Source organism: Callorhinus ursinus, unplaced genomic scaffold (genome assembly GCF_003265705.2).
Source record: "Callorhinus ursinus isolate GAN/ISIS: 27379988/994484 unplaced genomic scaffold, GSC_fseal_2.0 scaffold71, whole genome shotgun sequence".
NCBI classification, from domain to species: domain Eukaryota; kingdom Metazoa; phylum Chordata; class Mammalia; order Carnivora; family Otariidae; genus Callorhinus; species Callorhinus ursinus.
The window spans coordinates 1192195-1213613 of NW_027397133.1; the positions used below are offsets into that span (position 1 = coordinate 1192195).

The 21419-nt window shown below is 53.4% G+C and overlaps 1 protein-coding gene across 5 annotated transcripts in view; it reads right to left on the reverse strand.

The window, feature by feature from the left end:
• MYH14 (myosin heavy chain 14) overlaps window positions 1–21419 on the reverse strand; it is a 95658-nt gene that overhangs the window by 26706 nt on the left and 47533 nt on the right. For 3 of the 5 annotated variants that reach the window (XM_073886405.1, XM_073886404.1, XM_025849782.2), the window contains exons 16-29: window positions 20305–20419; window positions 18352–18450; window positions 16628–16815; window positions 13555–13676; window positions 11928–11997; window positions 11634–11794; window positions 10430–10538; window positions 8128–8259; window positions 7114–7320; window positions 4987–5124; window positions 2895–3018; window positions 2139–2310; window positions 718–930; window positions 46–190 (exon numbers count right to left, since the gene is read on the reverse strand). In XM_073886405.1, coding sequence (XP_073742506.1) covers window positions 46–190; window positions 718–930; window positions 2139–2310; window positions 2895–3018; window positions 4987–5124; window positions 7114–7320; window positions 8128–8259; window positions 10430–10538; window positions 11634–11794; window positions 11928–11997; window positions 13555–13676; window positions 16628–16815; window positions 18352–18450; window positions 20305–20419 — 1995 coding nt within the window. The remainder of the gene's footprint in view (window positions 1–45; window positions 191–717; window positions 931–2138; window positions 2311–2894; window positions 3019–4986; window positions 5125–7113; window positions 7321–8127; window positions 8260–10429; window positions 10539–11633; window positions 11795–11927; window positions 11998–13554; window positions 13677–16627; window positions 16816–18351; window positions 18451–20304; window positions 20420–21419) is intronic. The other 2 variants (XM_025849784.2, XM_025849783.2) reach the window with 1 other exon arrangement.

A 21419-nucleotide genomic window follows, 5' to 3' on the forward strand; every position in this document is an offset into this window, starting at 1 on the left:
CCCTCTGCCAGCCCTCCAGGGTCCCCCACTCCTGTCCCAACCCACCCTCCGGGCCTGTTCCAGCTGCTCCGTCAGCTCGCCCAGAGCCTGGCCGTGGCGCTGCCTCAGCTCCTGCACTGCTACTTCGTGAACACGCGTCTCCTCTTCCAGAGCCTTCTTCAACTCTGTCACCTCCTGTTCCCTCTTGGACCTTTTGTGGAGGGAACATGATTTCAGAAGAGAGAAAGGCAGGGACTTTGAGGAAGTGCCTCATTTTATTGTTTCCCTTCAAGAATGAGGACCTCACTCTACATTCCCTGAGGGATCTGGGTGGTAACCGAGGGAGGAGTGTGGCTTTAAGGGTGAGCTCCTACTCATCTTTCAAAACCCTATTCAAAAGGCCCTTTCTCAAGGATGTCTTCCTGGACTCCCTCCATAGACGTGGTTTAGGGGCTCATTCTTATCATCCACAACGCCCTGTGCTGCTCCCTTAGAGCAAACTTTATTCTGGATTGGGTCCCTTTGCCTGAATCTGCCTCCCCCACACTGGGAGTCCCTGAGGGAAACGCCTGGCTCTGACTCATCTCTGTCCCCAACCTGGCCGAGGTGCAGAGCCAACACTCAATAAACAACTGGTGAACGGCTAAACCTCTGTGTCAATGGAGGGCTCACACCAAAGTGCTTCTCCTCTCCCCGCACCCTGCCCTGCCCGTGCCCAGGCATTGCCAGCTGCCTCACCGGAGCTCCTGCTGCGCGTTGGTGGAGTCTAGCGTGTCCTCCAGCTCGCTCCGTAGCGCTTCCAGCTCCTCGCCCAGGTCCCTGCGCTGCTTCTCTGCCTTGGCCCTGGCTGCCCGCTCGGCCTCCAGGTCCTCCTGGGCCTCAGCCAGTCCTGCTTGCGCCTCCCGCAGGGATTTCAGCAGCAGGACCCGGGCACTGCCCTCCTCCTCCACCCTGGGGGTGGACAAGGACCATGGAGTGGGTACAGGGGCCGGCAAAGGGCAGGGATGATTTTGGGGGGGGGGGCAGGTGGATTTGGGGGTGGTCCATCCCAGGCTGAAATCCTAGCTCTGCCCTTGGGCGCGTGCCTCAGTACTCAGAGCCTCAGTTTCCTTAGCTGTAAAATGGGCATGACAGCAAGAGTAATCACAGGGACACTTACTGAGCCCCTGCCACAAGGGACCCTTTACTTTATCATCTCATTTAATGATCACACCAAATGAGAAAACTGATGTACAGAGTGGGAAAGTCCTTGCCCAGGTCACAAGGTCAGCGAGTGGAAGAGCTGACCCCAGCATCTGATCAGCCTCATGGCCCCGATGATACACAGCCTCTTGCAAAGAGAAGCTGAATTGAGGGGCAGCAGTGGCTGGGAGTTAAATTGCTCATGGAGCCACGCAGACCGGGGTTTGGATCCCCTGCTCTCCAGAGCCGAGCAGGGAGCGTGGGGCGGGGCTTGATCCCAGGATCCTGGAATCATGACCTGAGGCGAAGGCAGACGCTTAATGGACTGAGCCACCCAGGCGTCCTTTAAAGAATACTTTCATACTTCATCCCCACACTAACCTTAGGAGTAGCTTCAAAAGCACGCCCCTTTCACAAATGAAGAAACAGGCTAGGGAGGCGGGATGCCACGTGGGTGAGGTCGGGTGGCGGGAAAAGGGGCGGGGGCGGGGCTTGAACCCAGAAGTCAGATGAGGGCGCAGGTTCTTAACCACACACACACCCCACGCACCACTGATTATAAGACACACATTTTTCCACATTTTAACATCTAAGTTGAGCTGCGCCTATAATCAAGGGCTCTCGGACGGGGGGAAAAGACATTCGCAACACCGAGCGCACACAGTAGGTGCTCCATAATTTCGACCGGCTGTAATCATAATGATAGGATTCCTTTCATGACTGGAGCGCTTATGAAATCACAGCTGATCCCCTATTCTGACCGCGGAACTGGGCAAGTTACTAGACACGCGGGGCCTCCTTTCACACTTCCCTTAACCCGGCGGGCTTGGAACTCTCGCCAGGTCCAGGTTACAGAAGGGGCCACTGAGGCTCCGCGGGGCTGAGGCGCACGCGCGCCGGTGGAGTCTCCCCGCGGCGCCCCTCCCGCGGGCAGGCCATGCACTGTGTGTGGGTGGCTGGCCCCCTGCCCCGCGCACCTGGCCAGGGCCGCCTGCAGCTCCTCCTCCTTGCGGCCCAGCTGGGTGCGCAGCTCCTCCCCGCGCTGCTGCTGCTCCGCCATCTGCTCCTGCAGCTCCGAGCTCTCCCCGTCCAGCCGCCGCTTCAGCTTCTCCAGCTCCTGGCGGCCCTTCTCCTCCTTCCGGAGGCGGTCTGGAGGCGGAAGTGGGGGACATGCAGAAGGGCGCCAGACCCCACGCCCAGCAGCTCGCCGACACCCGCGGCCGCGGCCCCGCCCCCGGCACTGGCCAGGGCGGGGGTGGCGGCAAAGCTGTGGCTCACCATCTCCTGTGCTCCCCCTTTCCAGCTTCCCCGACCCTGGGCCCGACCCCCAGGTGCTGTCCTCTCCTCCTCACCCCCAAGTGACAGCCCTGCTCCCGCTCAGTGACTGTCTCTGTCCTGTCCTCTCCTCTCCTGTCTCCACAGCCTTCTCCTGCGCTCTCTCCCTCCTGATTTTGAGTCAATAGCAAGGGACAGTGACGACAATGTGTCTGAAACAGTCAGTGGGACAGTCAGGGAGAGTGACCCAAGACACGGAGGAGAGAATTGCATTTAGAGTGACAGAAACAACCTAAGAGCTGGGAGGACACTCAATCTGCCCTGAGCCTTCTCTCCTGCCCCCATTTAGCAGATAGAACCACTGAGGCTCCACAGCACGCGACGTTCACCCAACGTCCCCCCTCCCCCACCGCCGCCAAGCATGCGCAGTGCGGCTTCCCACTGGGGGCGGCGCTCACCCTCCATGTCCACAATCGTGGCCTCGTATTTGAGTCGAAGCTTATTGAGGCTCTTGACCTTCTCCTCCTCCTCGGCCGCCTGTGACGAGAACTCGGCCAGACGCTCCTCCAGCAGCTTCCGCTCCTGAGGGTGGTGGGAGGTGGGGGCGGTCAGAACAGCCCCGTCTCAACGTTGGCTCATCTCTGGTGCCTTCTCATCTGCATTTCTGCTCAGCTCCACCCTTCCCTGAGCCTCCTGCTCCGGATCCCAACCTTCCTTCCCCATTCTCTTGGGTCTGCAGACGTCCCACCCTGACGAGTACAAACGTCGTAACTACAGGCTAGACTCCCATTATTCGAAGAACCCCACCAATCACTAACACACCATCCCACTCATGGGTGCTGAAGTTCATTCCAAATCATGTGCGACTATAAACAACACTGCAGTGAACATCCTTGTCCATCCGCTGCATTCACGTGAGTTCTGGATCCCTACCACCCAAAGTATGGGTTTGCGGACCAGCAGCAGCATCAAATGGGAGCTTTTTTAGAAATGCTGCATCTCAGCATTTCCACCCCAGACCCGCTGAATCAGAACCTGCTTTTTAACAAGCTCTCCATATGATTCTTGGGCACATTAGCATTTGAGAAGCACTGGCCTGGAGCAGTACTTTTCAAACTGTGAGTGGTTCTGGAAACCAATGTAGTGTGTTGGCACTACCCTTAGAAGGAAAGAAATAGAACAGCGTAGAATGGAATAGCCATTGTACCAGAAGGAACGTTCCAGAAAACTCCTGTGCATCCTTGACCTCTCAACTCAGGTATCATTGCCTCAGATAAGCCTTCCCTGACTACCCCGAGGACAGGTGAGGCACCCATCACCCCCCACAGTCTTTTTTACAGAGAGACACAGCGAGAGAGAGAGAACACAAGTAGGGGGAGTGTGAGAGGGAGAAGGTTTCCCGCGGAGCAGGGAGCCCCATGCAGGGTTCGATCCCAGGACATTGAGATCATGACCCGAGCTGAAGGCAGCCACTTAACTGACTGAGCCACCCAGGTGCCCCCCTCCATAGTCTTCTATTCTTTTCTGACAGTTTAAAATTAAGTCACAATTTGTGGTTATGTTTATTTTCTGTGGTGTCTCATCTAGCATCCCTTTCCGCCAGCCCCCTGTGAGGACATAAATGGTTGTCTAGGTTAGTTCAATGCCATATCCCCTGTGCCTAGCCCAGTCCTAGCTGGGGCAGGTAAAAGATGGTGGTGGGTTCTTTGCCATGGCCCCAACCAGGGATGGAGCCCCACCCCCTGAATCTGGGCTGAGCCTATGACTGCTTTAAGCTCAGTGGTCTGCAAACCACAGTGTGCAGGCCAAATCTGGCCCACTATCTGTTTTTATAAGTAAAATTTTATTGGGACACAGTCACACTCATTCGATCATGTACCACCGGTGGCTGCTTTCATGCTATGTCGGCAGAACCGAGCGCTTGTGACGGAAGCACAGAGACCTGCAAAGCGTGAAATATTTGCTATCTCATCTTTTACAAAAGATGTTTGCCAATCCCTGACCTATAGAACTGGGCACAAGTGATGCCGTGTCAGTTTCAGGCTTAATACTTTAAGGGGCCTGGATGCTTCCGCTTCCCCTTCTCAGAGCCCGGAGCTGCCACGTAAGAAACCCACGCTCTCCTGTGGGGACAGAAGCCACACGAAGGAGCACCAAGACGGCAGACATCCACACCTGGCCCCCACGCCACAGCGACTGCCTCCGAGAGCCACGGAGCAGCTGTGCGATGGGGCCCCAGCTGACCCACAGAAGGATGGGATATAATGAGATGGTGGTGGTCTCCAGCCACGTGGCTTTGGGTGTTATGATCTACCAGCGATGGGTAATGACACACAGTAGCTGCTCAATAAATACCTGCTCCGGTGAAGGTGTGACAAAGAGAAAGTGAAGGGAAGAGCAAAGGTCGAAGGGAGACACAGCTGGGACTGAGAGCCCGAGACCCCTAGGAGTGGCGCTAGCTGGGGGAGATGCTGAGAGAGACCCACCGCCCCACCCCACCCCCGCCATGCACCACAGCTCCCTGCCCCTGGGGGCCTACAGGCCACCGACCTTGCTCAGCTTGGCATTCTGATCTTCTAGGAGTAGCAGGTCTTCCTCAAATTTCTTCAGCTTCGCCTCTGTGGTCACCTTCTCCAGCTGCAGCTTCTGCCGCGCCCCCTCCTCGGCCTCAAGGTGGCTCTCCAGCTCCTGGAGAGGGGAGGGGCAAGGGATGAGGACCCCGGGTCTGGGGGCCATCATGTGATGGGAAGGATGGGGTGGAGGGGACGTTCCCAAACCCCCGAGGGCTTGTGGCTCAGACAGGTCCATGCTCTGGGCAAGGCTGGGAAGGAGCAACACTTTACTGGCCTTCCCGTTTCATTCATTACCCCTGAGCCTTCCCTGAGGGCCCCGTGTGTGCCAAGCACTGTTCCAGGCACCTAAAATAGATACACATCTTTGTCCTTACGGAAATGACATTCTTGTGTGTGCGGGAAGATTATAAACAAAAAATATAATAAACACATCATATAGACAGGCACTGTCCACTGTGGCAACACGTGGTGTGAGACTGTAAATTAAGATTCGATATTGGGTGACAGCGTGGAAGGATGTCAAGGGCGTTGTGCTAGGTGAGATAAGTCAGAGAAAGACAAACCGCGGCTGATCTCACTTATGTGTGGAATCTAAAAAATACCAAAAACAAAACACTGAGCTCATAGGTACAGAGAAGAGATGAGTGGTTGCCGGGGGGCAAGGGAGGGTCAGTTAAGTGGGTGAAGGGGGTCAACAGATACACACTTCTAGTTACAAAATAAATAAATCCCGGAGAGGTAATGGACAGCATGACTGTAGTTCATAACGCTGTACTGTATATTTGAGAGTTGCTGAGAGAGTAGATCTTAAAAGTTCTCATCGCTAGAATATTTGTTCTTGTTACTATGTAAGATTATGGATATTAACTAGACTTACTGTGGAGATCACTTCCTGATATATACAAATATTAAATCTCTATGCTATATACCTGCACTAATGTTAGCTGTCAATAATACCTCAAAAAAAATTTTTTTTTAAATTTTAAGTAGGCTTCACAGCATGGAACCCGACACAGGGCCCGAACTCACGATCCTAAGATCAAGACCTGAGCTGAGGTCAAGAGTCAGATGCCCGACCAACTGAGTCACCCAGGTGCCCCAATAATACCTCAATTAAAAAAAAAAAGGATTCAGGATTAGGTGCTGACTTGCTATCTGGTATTGGGAGGACCTATAACAGCCTACCCACACATCTTCCTCCTACCTGCTCTGCTCCCACGGATAAGGTCCACTGGTCAAGTAACACTACACATCACGGGGACCAGGCACAGGGCCAGCTTCTGCCTACATAGTGGACTTCAGTTGCCTGCCAGCCCTGAAATTATTCAAACTAACCGATCACATCTCCCTGTAGGAACCAGGGGTCACCTCATCCTTTTGTTACTCCAAAGCCTGTCTCCCACGCTGTGATCTGTTCATTTTATTCCTGAGTGCAACCCCTGTGTGGCTCTCTGTGGCATGGTGTCAGGCCATCTCTGTAACTCTAGGGCAGGATCCCTCCCCCACATACAGGACGAAGAGGAGGTGATTAAAACACTTACTGAGCTCCTGAAATGTGGTCAGTATGACTGAGGAACTGAATTTTCAAACTTATTTAAGTTTACTTATTTTAAATTTAAGACCAGACGCTCACTTAATCCCTGGAAATGTTTAAAGTATGTTTGGCATAAGTTGGGTACTTCAATCTACTTTTTTCAAGTGAAGAGGTCATAACACATAAATGCAGATGAATACTGCCAATGAAAGTTTAGCATCTGAATGAAGATGTAAAGCACACAGTGGATTTTGAAGGGGAACCGTGGGAGGGTGGCCTGCCTGGGAATACAGCAGCCTAGAGGCAAATGGAGCCAGGAGATGGAGAGAGAAAGAGCACAGAGGATATCACCTCAGCACCTGGATCCAGCCATGCCTGAAGCAGAATGCGTAAGCGTTCTGGAGTCTCCCATTATTTGAACCGAAGAAGTATTCTTTTGGCTTATGCCACTTTGAGTTGAGTTTTCTGCAAATTCATGGCCCAGTGAGACATGGTTTGGAGAAGCAAAGGTTGTCTGGGTAGACAGAAGGGCATGGGGTGAGGTGGCCTGTGGGCACACAGGGGCCTGACCTGTATATGCTGCTGCAGCCTCTTCTTGTCACTCTGCAGCTGGCGGCTGCACTCCTCCTCCTCGCCCACGCGGGCCTCCAGCTCTGCCACGACCAGCTCCAGCTCCTGCTTGCGAGCTGCCAGCCGGCCCCGCGTCTCTTCGGCCTCCGCACACAGCTCTGCCTCTGCTCGGAGTTGCTCCGCCAGGCGGGTGCGCTCCTCTTCCAGCTGGGGACAGGGTGGGAGGTCAGCACTCAGCAGGCAATGCTCCCAGGGCAGTCTCAGTGGAGCACTCGGTCCCTCCTGCCTCCTGATTTGCTTTGCCCTTTGGGGCCTGGAGGGCTTTCCTCCAGGTCCCCATCTCGGGATGACCTCAAACCCCCCCCAAAGTCACCAAGTCAGACCCCTGGGTGCCACCCTCTCTCCCACCTCCCTTCACCTCCCGGCAGCTTGGGCCTTCTCCTCTCCCCGTGGACTCTCTCCCCAGCCTCCCCACCTCCAGTCTCTCTCCAGTCCACCCTCCAAATAGCCCCCGAGAGGGCTTTCTACCATCTCACATTTCATTTAACACTCCTACGCCTAGAGACTTAACCAAAGGAAATAACTCAGTAAAAGCAAACAGGAAAATGCTCAAAAAGGGTTTTGCTTCAGCATTACTTATGAGACACCAGAAAAACTGGACAATGGAAAGCTCACCGCCTGCCTCCCGTCGCCCTGCCACAAGGCAGGCCCCTACCCTGAACCTCTCAAAGCCCCTCTCGGAGCCCAGCCGTCTGAGCATCTCGGCTCCGCAGGAACAAGCACCCGCCCCCCCACCGCCCAATACCCTGGCTGCATCCCAGGGCCCTGCCTCCTGCACGTCACAGCCCACCAGCACCAAACGGTCTCAGCCTGGATCGGGGGGGGGGGGGGGGGGCAGCACCCCGGCGCCCCCACCTTCCCCCTCCCCCCACGGCGACCGCGGCTCAGCTGGGAGCCCCGCCCCACGCCCTGGCTCCGCCCGTGGCCCCGCCCCACCGCGGCCCCGCCCCTTACCTGTGCCAGGCGGCCCTGGAGCTCGCCCACCTCGCGGGCACTCTGCTGCTGCAGCTCCTGCACTTTCTGTAGCTCCTGCACCCGCGCCTGCAGCACCTCATCCTGCCGCGTCACCTGCAGCAGCGGCTTCACCTGGTGGTGTGGGGGGGGGGGCAGGTAAAGGTGGGAATGGCTGGCTCCACTCGGCCCAGGGGCTGAGTAAGCACTCACACCCTGAGCCGGAGCCAGTGGCAGCTCCGGAGCTATGCGGCCTCCGGGGAGCTCGCTAATGTCATCTATCGAACAGGGGTGGGAACAGCTCCTGCGCCACGGGGTTTTCGGGGTTTTCGCAGTGGGTGAATGAGCTGACAGGAGTGAAGAGCCTAGAGCAGCCCGGGGCAAAGGCAAGCCGCACTAAACGTGTTCCTTCTTCGCGAAACTAACCCTAGGCGACAAAAGACACCGGCGCCGCTGTTCTGTAGCACAATGTCCCTCAAAGTTCCCGAGTCCCGGGTCCGGGGTGAGAGATGCACTTTACGCGGTGTGTTTCAGGTCGCGGGACATGTGCCACACAACCTAATCAACTGAAAGGACAGGCTCCCCCTTGCTGAGTGGGATCCCCTCTGATCATTGCTGTCCCACTGCTGTTTGGTTCTTCTCGACTCAGCTCGGTTCTTTTTCTAGATTATCGTATTCTCTTCTGCCCTAACTCATGGCATTTAACACAGCCACGATTTTATATTTATCTGTGAGACTCATTCGCTGATGCCGGTCAATGCCCATGCCCAGGACCTGGAGCAGGCCACCTTCCTCCTAAAGCGCCAGCTTGGAAACGTTTGAGGCTTTGTGGGCCACCCTGTCTCCGTTTTAACAACTCCACTCAGCTGCTGGAACGCAAAACCAGCCACAGATAACGCGTTAACCGATGGGCATTTACAAACACAGGTGCCTGGACCAGGCCACACTTTTCCGACCCCTGCTCTAGACTGTGGGCTCCATGGGGCAGGACTTTGCTTTTATTCACCATTTTATCACGATCCCCCCAAAAGTTACTGGCACATATTAGGTGCTCAGTTAACACTGGCTGAGGGCACGTAGGCTGACTGCTCCCACACCGTATTCAGAATTACACTGAATGGCTGGGTTTTTTGCCTCCAAACTTCGATCTTCCTTCCTCCTCTCCAATTTCCCATTGGGGGAACACACTGCCCCCTATGCTCACAGCGGGCCCGACCACCCGGCTCTGCCCCTCTGCTCCGGGCGGGCATGTGACACCAGCCTGGCTCATCTGATGTGTCATGATGAGTCTTGGGGTGGTCACATGACCCCAGCAGGCCAAGGACAAGTCAAACCTGGGACTCTGGCTGGAGCTTTGGGATAGGAGAAGACCGTGCTGGCCTAGCTGGTCGGGGGACAAGTCTCAATGGGCTGGTGGCCCCCAAGTGAAAAAGCCTAGAGGTGATCACCATGAGGAAAAGCCAAATGGGAGACAAAGAAGGTCAGATAACTGACATCACTGTTTGGGCCCTTGTGCAATAAAGGGTTGACTCAGCAGGCCTGCATTGTCCAAACGCTGCACCTTTCATAGAAAGGCCTGGCCCTTGCGTGGCTCCTAGAAGATAATCTGCAAGCTCTTGGAATATTCTGACTGATAAGAGCGACTTTGTTACCTGGGTTTCTTGGCCCCCATGGTATCAACTTGACCTCTGGAGGGGCTGGAGACTGAGTAAGATCAACCACATAGGGGGTCAGCCATGCCTATGAGACTGACCCCCCCAATAACAAGCTTGGACACCGAGACTCAGGGGAGCTTCCCTGGTTGGCAACAGCCCATATATGTTGTCACACATTGTTTCTGGAAGACTTAAGCACTGTCCACATGACTCTTGTGTTGAGAGGACAACAGGCAGCCTGTGCCTGTTCTCTCCCAAGCTCTGTTCGGTGCACATTTTCCCTTTGCTGACTTTAATCTCTGTCCTTTCACTGTAATAAACCATAACCATGAATAGAACAGCTTCTCTAAGTTCTGTGAGTCCTCCTAGTGAATCACTGAATCTGAGGGGGTCTTTGGGACCCCTGACTTAGCCCTGGATCCAGCCGTTCTTGAAGCTGTCCTGAATCTTTTACTCATGTTGGTTTGAGTCAGATTTTTTTGGTCACTTGCTACACCAAAGAATCCTGGCTAACAAAGGTTGGGCTGATTGGTCCCATTTTACAGATGCAGAAAGCTGAGGCCCAAACAGAGAAAGCCACTTGGCCAAGCAGACTTGGCCCCAAGGTGCTGTCTCCTTGCTGCTCAGACCACTTCCCCAGGCGCCCTCACCTTGATGAAGAGTCGCCACCACTGCCAGTGTCTCAGCTTGAGGTAAGCGGCACAGTTCCTCTGCATCACCCTCAGGGCACTCTGCTGCTGCTGTCGCTTCTGGAAGGCTCTGGGTGGGGAGATGGGCAAGTGGGAGCGTGAAGGCTCAGCCCCTCCAGGGCTGTCCCCTTCGAGAGAGAGAGCACAGCTCCCTTCACACTTAGTCAACCATTGTTGAGTGCCTACGTGTGCAAGCACTTTCTATTATTGGCAGATCTTGTTGTGTATAGTCTGTCAGTCCTTCAGCCTTTGACTCTCTCTGCTCTATCCCCTGCTCTCTGTCCACACAACCCTAGTTCAGGCCTCCTCTTCCCCCACCTGAACCCTCACACCAACCTCCCACCCTCTAATCTCCTCCCCCCAGTCCACCCCCAACCTGCCTCCCGAGGGGGGGTCTTTCTACACCCAGAGCTTACCCTCCCCTCCCCTGCTCACAGCCCTCCCATGGCTCCCCAGCACCCCTGGACAAGGTCCCCACCCCTCAGCCTGGTGTCTGGGGGAGTCCTTTGTTCTCCGATCCTCCCTCTGGGCCATTTCAAGGGGGAAGGAGACTCGCCGGCAAACTTCTCACATTCCTGAAACACGTCAGTCTCCCATACCCCTGGGTCTTTGAATCAGCTGGCGCTCCTGCCTACAACACCTGTCCCATCCTCCTTCATCTCTCTGGTCATCAAGTGGGAGCTGGAGGCGTCCTGGTCTGCTGTAGAGTCTCCACACTACACTTGGATGACCATCAGAGCACATCCCACTCCAGACTGTGATGCTTTGTGCCCGTGTATGTCTCCCCCTCCAGGGTGGAGTCTCTTGAGGCACTGGCCAGTAGGGTGACCACTGTGCCCTATTTGCCCAGGGCTTTCTTCGTTTTGGCCCCGAAAATCATGCATCCTGGGGAAACTCCAGTCCTGAGCGAGGCAGGATGGTTGGTCACCCTATGGCCAAGACTAGCTCTTCTGTGTCCCCAGCATCACTCAGCACTGGACCTGGCCTATATGGGCCCTCGGGGACCGTAGAATCAAGAAGCCTGGGCATCTGGTGGCTCCACCCCTTCGTTTCCCGGCCCTTCTACCATCTCAGAGGTCCTGAATCCTGGAGCCATCTGGTCAACCCTTCCCTACCCACCCCCAGCCTTGGCCAACAGGACCCAGAAGACAGCACGGTGCCCTACCTGCGAGCTAAGTACCCCCGGGCAGCTGCCTGGAAGGACACGATGATGTCTGTGACCTTCAGGTCCCGCTCCTCTTCCAGCTGGGCCAGGACCCCTGCCCGGAAGAAGATCTTGCTCTGTCCCACACGGTAGAGGTTGGGGTCCAGTTCTAGGGCCTTGATCTGTGAGGGATGGGAGAGGGGTGATGAAGAGGAGGCATGAGGAGAGGGAGGTCCTGGCTCCCCTCTTCCACCACCTGGGACCCTGCACGTGCACACGTACACACCTGCAGCTCAGGCTCTGCCCCACACTCACCATCTTCTCGCAGGCCTGTTTCCCATCCATAAAGCCCTTGGGGATGGCATTGGGCGTCAGGATCTCGTATCTGCCGGGGGGAGGGGAGGGGTGGGTGGGGAGCTACAGCACACCTGTCACTGAGCTCCTGCCACACACACAGAGCACCGCACACTGGGCTAAGAGCGTTAATACCACCCACGACAGCACTGACCCCAAGAGCGGTCACTCGTTGGACCCTCACTGTGTGCCGATCGCGAGTGTTCTGTCACCCCACCAGCATCACCGAGATGCGGAACACAGGTGGGTCTCAGAGAGGAAATGTGAGAATGCCTGCCGATGACAGCTGATGTCTCTGAAGACGTATTATTGGTCAGGCCCTGAGCTAAGTGCTGTGCAGCAGCTTCTTCCCAATGTCTAAGCACAACGGAGAATGAAACGGGATACAGTTCATAAACACATACGTGCGTGTCCTCAGAGCCCTTCCGCTGCTGTGCTCTTCCTTGGATCTCGACATTTCATAAAATATCACGCATATTATGTTTACAATACATATATTCACACATGTGTATCATAGACATAAGACATGTCCTATGTTAATATGACATATTTTATGACTGGTGATTGACAAGTGTGTGTGTGTGTGTGTGTGTGTGTCTGTGTCTGTGTGTGTCTGTGTGTGTATCAGGGTTGCTCAGTCACCAGGGGTGGGCTGTTAAAATGCAGATCTTAATTCAGTAAGTCTGCGATGGTGCCTGAAAATGTGCGTTATCTACTGAGCTGCCCAGTGACGCTCATGCTGCTTGTCCTGGGGACCGCACTTTTGAGTAGCAGACTCAGGGCTGCACTGTCCACTAGAGAAGCTACTGGCCACATGTAACTACTGAGCCCTTGAGATGTGGCCCAGCCAACCGAGGAACTGTATTTTTAACTAATTTATTTATTATTAAGATTATTTATTTACTTCTGAGAGAGAGAGAGAGAGCACAAGCGGGCAGGGAGGGGGCAGAGGGAGAAGCAGACGCCCCGCTGAGCAGGGAGCCTGACGTGGGGCTCGACCCCAGGACTCTGGGATCGTGACCTGAGCCCAAGGCAAGACACTTAACTGAGTGAGCCACCCATGTGCCCCAGGAACTGGATTTTTTTAATAATGTCTTTTTTTTTTTTTTAAGAAAGAGAGCACACGTGTGCGTAAGTGGGGGGCTGGGGGGTAGGGGAAGGGTTAGAGGGAGAGGAAGAGAGAGAATGTCAAGCAGGCTCTACACCCAGCACAGAGTCCGATGCTTGCCAGATCTCACGACCTTGAGATCATGACCTGAGCAGAAACCAAGAGTCGTAGGCTTAACGGTCTGAGCCACCCAGGCGCCCCTATGACTTGCTTCTTAAACTCTGGTATTTTCTGTTCTATCCCTTTCTATTGCATTTGTAAAGAAATGCAGATCGCCACACACGGATTGCCGCATAAGGCAATCTTTCTCTTGGGGAGCAACCTGAGCGGGGTCCTGCTCTCCCATTCCACAGAGGAAAAAGCTGAGACAGGAACCAAAGGAACTTGCCCCGACTCCCCAGACTCAGAAGTAGAAGTGGGGGGATTCGGATGCAGATACGGGGGGCGGTTCCAAACCGAGCCCCGCCCCATCGCACTCACCGCTGCCGGAACTCCTGGAAGAGAATGCGGTTGGGGAAGCCCTGGCGACAGATGCGGATGCCCTCCAGGACGCCGTTGCAGCGCAGCTGGTCCAGCACCAGCCGAGGCTCCAGCTTGCCGGCCTGCGGAGAGCGGGGACGGACACGCGGGGTCGGCGGCGGCCACACGGGGGCGCCACGCACCGGACGGCAGCCGCCTGGGGAAACCAGGCCGGGCCCTTCGGAAGGGTCAGAAATCCTTGGCCATTTCACACGGGTCAACCTCTAATTTACTGAGTCCCTACTGCTTAGCCGCAGGGAGGGCAGGGAGTGCTGAATTTGCACCGGGGAGAGTTGGGGAAAGGCCTCACTGGGAAGGTGATGCGTAAATAAAACCCATACATCATGATTTTGGAGTAGCTAACTTTTGTTGCCTTTTCCTTCCTTCCTCCCTTCCAAAAAAAACCTTAAACAGTACAAAAACTCAAACTCGACATTCTAAAAGAGAACTCTTGCCTTGTCCAGGCTCCCAGAGTGGGCAACACAATCCCCAGTTTTTCTTGTTTTTTTTTTTTTAAAGTAGGCTTCACGCCCAGCATGGAGACCAATGGCCTGGGCTTGAACTCATGACCCAGAGGTCACCCTGAGATCAAGACCTGAGCTGAAATCAGGAGTTGGACTCTTAACTGGCTGAGCCACCCAGGCACCCCACAGTCCCCAGTTTCTAACAGAACTTTCTAGATCAGTTGTTCTCAACCCTGGCTACACACTGGCACCCTCTAGGAAGCTTTAAAAAAACACACAAAAAAAACCCCCCACACACCAAAAAACCAAAAGTCTAACGTCCTGGTCACAGCCCAGGGTAGAATGTGAATCTCAGGGGGGTGGGATTAAAATATGATTACCACCATTCTGGATCTTTTTCCAGGGCCACTGAAGCATATACATCTTATATTTACGCATCCGTCAAACATTTATTGAATATCCACTGTGTGCAAAGCACTGTTGCAGGCACTGGGGACCCAACAGTGAAAAAGCAGATAAAAGTCTCCGCCCTCAGATTGTTTATGTTGTGGCAAAAGGGAGTTTCCCTTTATTACTATATGTGTCCCCCCTTCTCTGGCAATAAGGTTTCACTTCTTCGGGAGAGAGCTACTTCTCCCCTGCGGCTCTCAGTCTGCTGGTGGGGTGGGCACAAGACCCATCCTGGACCAATGAGGACCCTGGGCAAAGAGGCTCTCTTTTCCCTCCATGGTTGCTGAACTGGGAGAACCAAAGTTGGGAACTACTGGGGGCTGCCCTGTCATCCCGAGGGGAGTAAGAGCAGAATGAGATTCCTTCAGAGTGAAGACAACATAGAGCCAAGCAAAGGAAAAAGACCCCTGACACCACCATCGGGGCACCTGGATCCAGCTATAACTGAACCCAACTGTGGAATTTCAATTATGTGAGATCATACATTCCCGTTTTGGCTTAAGCCACCTTAGTTGACTGTCTCACAATCCAAACAGCCCCAGGGAAATAGCTGGAAAGAGCTGTCGTCGGAAATGACATACAGGATGGCCTCACACTGATGTTTTCTTCCTTCCCTCCATCCCACTCTTTGACAAAATATTAGGCAGGCTGGAGCGGGGGAGGTGCCAGGAGGGCCAAGAGATGGATTACATTACAGGGGACCGAGAAAACACAAAAATATGTAGTATTTTGTGGGATCCAGGTTTCTCACTGTCACACACCCAAGAAGAGTCACAAATTTGCATGAGGAAAAAGTTACAATGAATTCTGTGATGCTGAGACAGAACTTGGCATATTGGTGTGAACTCACAGTTTTCAGTATGTAGGGATATTTATAGAAATCAATATAGATATAAACGTGTGTCTACGGGGGCGCCTGGCTGGCGCAGTCAGGGAAGCACGTGGCTCTTGATCTCAGGGTCGTGAGTTCGAGCCCCACATTGGGTATAGAGATGATGACTTAAGAAAAAAGCGTGTGTGTGTACATATGTGAATACACGGCTATGCGTATGTGTATATATTCACTTGCGTGTGTATATACGCAGCTGTTTGCTGAGAGGTTCTAATACCACTGAGCACACCTAACACCCAGATCTTAGACTCTAAGCACCATTCCACTAAAAAGAACCAGGGCTCCTTGGAGAAATGGGCGAATCTATGTACCGTATTTCACCAAATATAAGCCTCCATCAATTGCAAAACGCTGTTACTTTATATACTATCAAGAAAGAAAAACTCTTATCAACCTCTGACAGGCCACTGATTGTAAGCCACACCCCCAACTTCAGAGACGCTGAAGTGCGAGAAATAGACGTGTCTTAGATTTGATAAGATATGATATTTGCAGACATCACAGACATCACACACACACACACACACACAGACAGAAACCGTATTTCCTGTTTTCTGAGGACAGAGTAAGCCTCGGGCACCTCATTTTGTATTTCATTTTCCACCCATGTTGACCCTTCTCTACAGGGCCCATTCTCTGATTTTCCTAACAAGAAAACCTTTTGGTGGCCTGGGAAGCTAGGCATGGTCTCCCCACCCCGACATGACACCCTCAGCCCCAACAGCCTTCATTCCATCCCCTGCACCTTTCATGGCCCAATCTCCCACCAGGCTTTTGCACAAGCCGTTCTCTCCTCAGGATACCACTTATCCTTCAGAGCTCAATCACCACCTCATCGAGGGAGGCCTCCCTGACTTCACAGACCAGATTAAACCTCAGGGGATACTTAACCACCCCTACAAATTCACTGAACGTAATGAACTGGACATTCATTATGGTCGCTCAGTTGAATGTCTGTGCGCTCCCCCTTAGACTGTGAGACTAGGAAGTGGCTGTGCTTCTCTCTCGAAAGTATCCCCAAAACCTGGCCCTTAGCAGGTGCTCAATAAAATTTAAGTCACCTGAATTGAATGAATGAATTTTCCTAACAGAGCACTGAGCCTGGGAGGGAAAGCAACTTGCTCAAGGTCACACAGCCAGTCTGAGGTGAGCCTGGTTCCAGCCAAGTTCAGTGGCCAGGCCTTTACCCCCTGCCGGAGTTGCCCCCCTCCCCAGGCCGGTCACTCACCCTCTTCTCATGGTTGGGAACGATACAGCGCACGAAGCTGGGGTTGGTGTTGCTGAGTGTGGCCATGAGGCGGCTCAGGGACTCCTTGTAGAGCTGTCCCACCGTTCGGAACATGCCCCGGCGGGGGCGGCCACCCGGTGGGCCATCCCCAAGGCTGCTCACCTGCTCCAGCCCCACGATGCCCTCCACTATGGGAAGAGGAAACAGATGCAGAGAAAGAAGGGGGTCAGGGGTCAGTTGTAGGTGGACTGGTTAAACTTTGTTAAAGTTCAAGGGTCTTATCGTTTCTGGGACCTGGCACTTTACATATGAAACACCGGTAAGGTAGGTGTTGTCAGCGCTGCGGGACTGATGTGTAAAATCAGAAAGGAAGCTCAGAGAGGTGGAAGCCTGCGCCTAAGGCCACACAGCTTAGAAATGCAGATCTACGATTTGAACCCAGGCAGGGTGAGTCCTCTGGAACCCTGGCCTCTGACCTCTCATCTTCTCCAGGATGCAAACTGCATCTCCGTGTTCCTTATCCACAGGTGCTGATGACAACAGCACAGGCTTACCTAGCACTTCCTCTCTGCCAGGCGCCACTCATTTATAAGCCTAGAAGAATTGTTCCCATTTTACAGGCACAGACAGGGTGCTAAGGATCATGAACGCAGCACAGTGGCATTTTTGGGAACTTAAAACAATGTCCCACTAAAGAATGTGATAAAACCTGGCTTTTATATGTAGTCTTTAAAAGAAGACAGATGGGGGATGCTCAGTCAGTTAACCGTCTGCTTTTGGCTCAGGTCATGATCCCAGGGTCCTGGGATCGAGTCCCACATCCAGCTCCTTGCTCAGCGGGGAGCCTGCTTCTCCCTCTGCCTGCAGCTCCCCCTGCTTGTGCGCGCTCTCTCTCTCTCTCTGACAAATAAACAAAATCTTAAAAAAAAAAAAAAAGAAGAAGAAGAAGACAGACGCTTCCATTGAACCATTTTTCCAGTAAGGCCTGATCTTGTCATTTGATGGTGTCACTTCGGCTACTGAGAAATACCTACTCCTTCACCTCGAATTCTGTTCTAAATCCTGCCAGGTTTCTGCAGCTGGGTCTGATGTCCTGCAGCCCTCAGCAGGGAGGGTCCTCGGGGTCAGCCAGATCATCCTCACTTCCAGGCAGGGCCTGGCGTGCAGGGGAGGCTCACATACGCCCTCTTCTTCCCCAGGTTCAACGCTCCCTCTCACCGCCAGACTCCCGGCTATTATCAAAAGGATAATTAAGTTCTTACAGCCCCGAGAAGAGCAGAGGCTCTGGGACCCGATGTCCTGGGTTCAGATCTCAGTTCTGTCCCTTACTGGCTGTGTGACCTCAGGTAGGTGATGTAACCTCTCTGGCTTCAATGTCGTCTGCTGTATAATGGGGATAGTAGTACTAACACCTGCCTCACTGGGTTGTTTGGAGAATTCTAGGGGTTAGTAATCGTAAATGGGCTTTGCACATAGTAAGTGCTCAGTAAACACCAGCTGGTTTTATTGCGATTGCTTGTAATTTTACATGCGGTTTAGTTAGAAGGCGTGTGCTGCTACGGACAGTCTGGGAACTGCTGAGGGAGGCGCCAAAGAAGGGGAAGAAGGGCAAGAGTCCTCCATGTGGAGGAGAGGGGACAGATGTTCGAAGTCAGGTACCCGGTCTGACAGGCCCACCCACCTCGGCCAGCAAATCTCACCAGTCGATGCACAGCAACACCCACCCCCTGACGGAGAAATGGCAGAGCCTCGCCTCCCTGAAGATCCTGGGGGCGACGGTGGGAAGGAGCCAAGGAAAGAGAATTGCTGGAAACCCCCATGTTCTTGCCGGGTGGGGGTGAGGACAGATGAGTGGAGGGACAGAGAGATGGGGGCGGGAGATGCAAAGGGAACAGCAAGAGAAGGGAGAAGAGAGAGAAGGTAGCAGAGAAAAAAGAGAACGTTATTAGTCAATAGCACAAGGCAAAGCGGGAGGGAAAACTTCCGTGTTGGCCGTGAACTTCTAAAGCCAGGGGGGCTGTCCTGTTCACCTCTGTGTCTACCCACTGAGGGCATCAAAGTTGACTGAAAGGATGAATGTCCTTTGTGAGAATTTAATGCCAAGGGGAAAAAAATCTGTCTCCCTAGAGGTGGAATCTATCTGTTTGATTAGGTATCCCTTTTTGCCCTGGCTGCCAGGAAGCTCGAGGACTGACTCGATACTCCTGCCCAGTTTGTTGCATTTGCCTCTCTGAGGAGAGCCTGTCTCATCTGCCTTTCTCCCTGGGCTACTGGGGAGATGCTGGGCACCCGACTCTGGGCTCAGGGCGGCTGTCGTAGACATTGATGCACAAACAGCCGCCATCCCCAACCCTCCCTGTGACTTGCAGCTCCTTGAATTTTGGCTGCTGTGACTTGCTTTGTTCAGGAGAATCGTGGAGGAAGTAACACTGTGCCAAGTTCAAGTCCAGGACTCAACAGGCTTCCCACTTCCACTTTGCTCTTGGAACCCCTGGGGGGCTGGGCACCTATGAGACGGGGCATGTGAGGGATCACGGTTGGGGGGGGGGGGATGTGTCCTTGAAGGGGACACATATTTTGAAGAAGTGTGTGTTGGGGTGGGGGGATTTTCAGGCTGAGATGAGTCTCATAGCAGAATCTGATTCTGTTACTGGACATTGAACACTGCTTGTCAGTCCCTCGTGTATAAACCACGCAAGACACAAACATCAAATCTCTCTGTCTAAAATCAGCTCATCAGCATCAAGGCACCGCGTACCCTTTTGTTCCGTGAGTTCGTTTGGGAACCACACGTCTTGCTTATTTTGTTTTCTTGTCTCGTTGCGTGGGCTGGGACTCACAACTACACTTTTCACTTCAAGAAAAAGGCTAAGGCAAACTGACAGATTCTGGAAGCCTTGAATCGGGAGAAACCAAAATGCTGGTTCCACTGGTGGTTAAAATCATCTCTCCTCTAAGGAGAGGGAGGGGCAGACAAGGCTTGGAAAGCTCCAGGGTTCACTCCAAAGACATTCAGCTTTTCTGCCCATGCCTCCCAGAAATGCCATTCCAAAAAGACTGGTGGCCACATCCACATGGGCCTTGTTGGAGCAGGAAAGCTCTCCCAAATGACATGGAGATCCGTTATTCCTTTCTTCTTCCCTGGGGGCCCTGACAAGAACTTTGTGAGAGCCAAGAAAGCAAAGCCCCAAAGCCGACTAATCTTTAAGACACCACGCTGCTGAGTTCTCTTGTGATTAATTCTTTTTCCGTCAAATCTCTTGATTTTTTTCTTTTTTAGGGATCATATGCCATCTACAATGAATAACTTTCTCTCTTCCTTTTTAATATTCATAGAGTTCTTTCTTTTTCCAGTCTGATTGCAGAGGCTAGTATTGCTAAAACCATGTTGCCCAGCAGTGGTGACCATGGGCATCCTCATCTTGTTTCTGATTAAGGAGGAATGTGTTTTGTCATTGAGTATGATGCAGGCTTAAGATAATCAACCAACCAATCAGTCAATCACTGATTGGAAACACTACCGGGAGACCGTCTGGCCCGCCTGCATCAGTTCCGCATCTGAGCAGACAACTCACGTTCAGAACTTAGCCTCTAGAACAAAGGTGTTCACACTGTGGGCTGGGAAAAGAGATGCACAGAGCTCCAGGGACAGGGAAGCTGGGGAAGCTGGCCCTCACCGTCTTTCCAGATCTCCGCCGTTAGCTTGTCTGTGCTCAGGTGAAGCAGGGCTGCCACGCTGTCATTCAGAGGGTCCATGTTTTTCATCAGCCACTCAGTGGCCTTGTAGTCAACCTGGGTGAAGTCAGGCAAAGGAGGTGGTGAGTTTGCAGCTTCACCAGTTCTCCCAATTCCCCAAGGAACCTCCCAGAAGCTCTGGGACTGCCAGCTCCCGGGCTCATCACGGATGAGAGAGCATCGGTGCCACTTGGCGTCCATTTGCAGAGCTGCACCCTCCACCAGCCGGGCCCCGCTCCCTCTACTTCCCTTATCTGTCCACTCTGACCACCCAGAGGACCTCATCCACCCTCACTTTTTCCATATCCATTCTATTCCAACCACACTGGGCTCCTCACTGTTCCTCAAACACACAAGCTCATTTCTACCTCAGGTTTACCCCTGCCATTCCCACCGCCTGTGATCCCTCACCACAGATCTTCACACGGCTGGCTCCTTCCGAGTATTCAGGGCTTTGCTTTGAGGCTCCCAGAGTCACAGTCTTGACCAGCACAATCCCCCACACATGTGCCCCCCACCAGACAGTGGCTCCCTGAAGGCAAGGGCTCGGATCTGACTCATAGCACAGGGCTGGGCCCACGGGAGGTCTCAGACAATGTGTGGAGGAGGGAGTGAGGGCTAGACACAGAGCACAGAGGTCTCCTGCCTCCCAGCCTCTGTATGCTGTTCCTTCCGCCTGAACAGCCCTTCCCATCCCTCACCCATCCTTTACTGGCTGTTACTCAACATTTGGGCCAGGGATTGGCAAACGATGGTCCACAGGCCAAATCCGGCCTGCCACCTTTTTGTAAATAAAGTTTTACTGGAATACAGCCTTCACTTATACAATCATTTATGTATTCCCCGGGGTGTCTTTCACGCTACAATGGCAGAAGCAAGTAGCTATGGCCAGAGACGGGCTGAAACTATGTACAGAAGATGTTTGCTGACCCTTGATTTAAATTCCAGATCAAGCATGACTCTCCTCGGAAACTTCCCCTGGCATTCCTCCTCTGGGCTTTGATGCTACCCCCACTGAAGCATCTAGCAGCCTTCTATCCTCATGGTCTGTATTTGT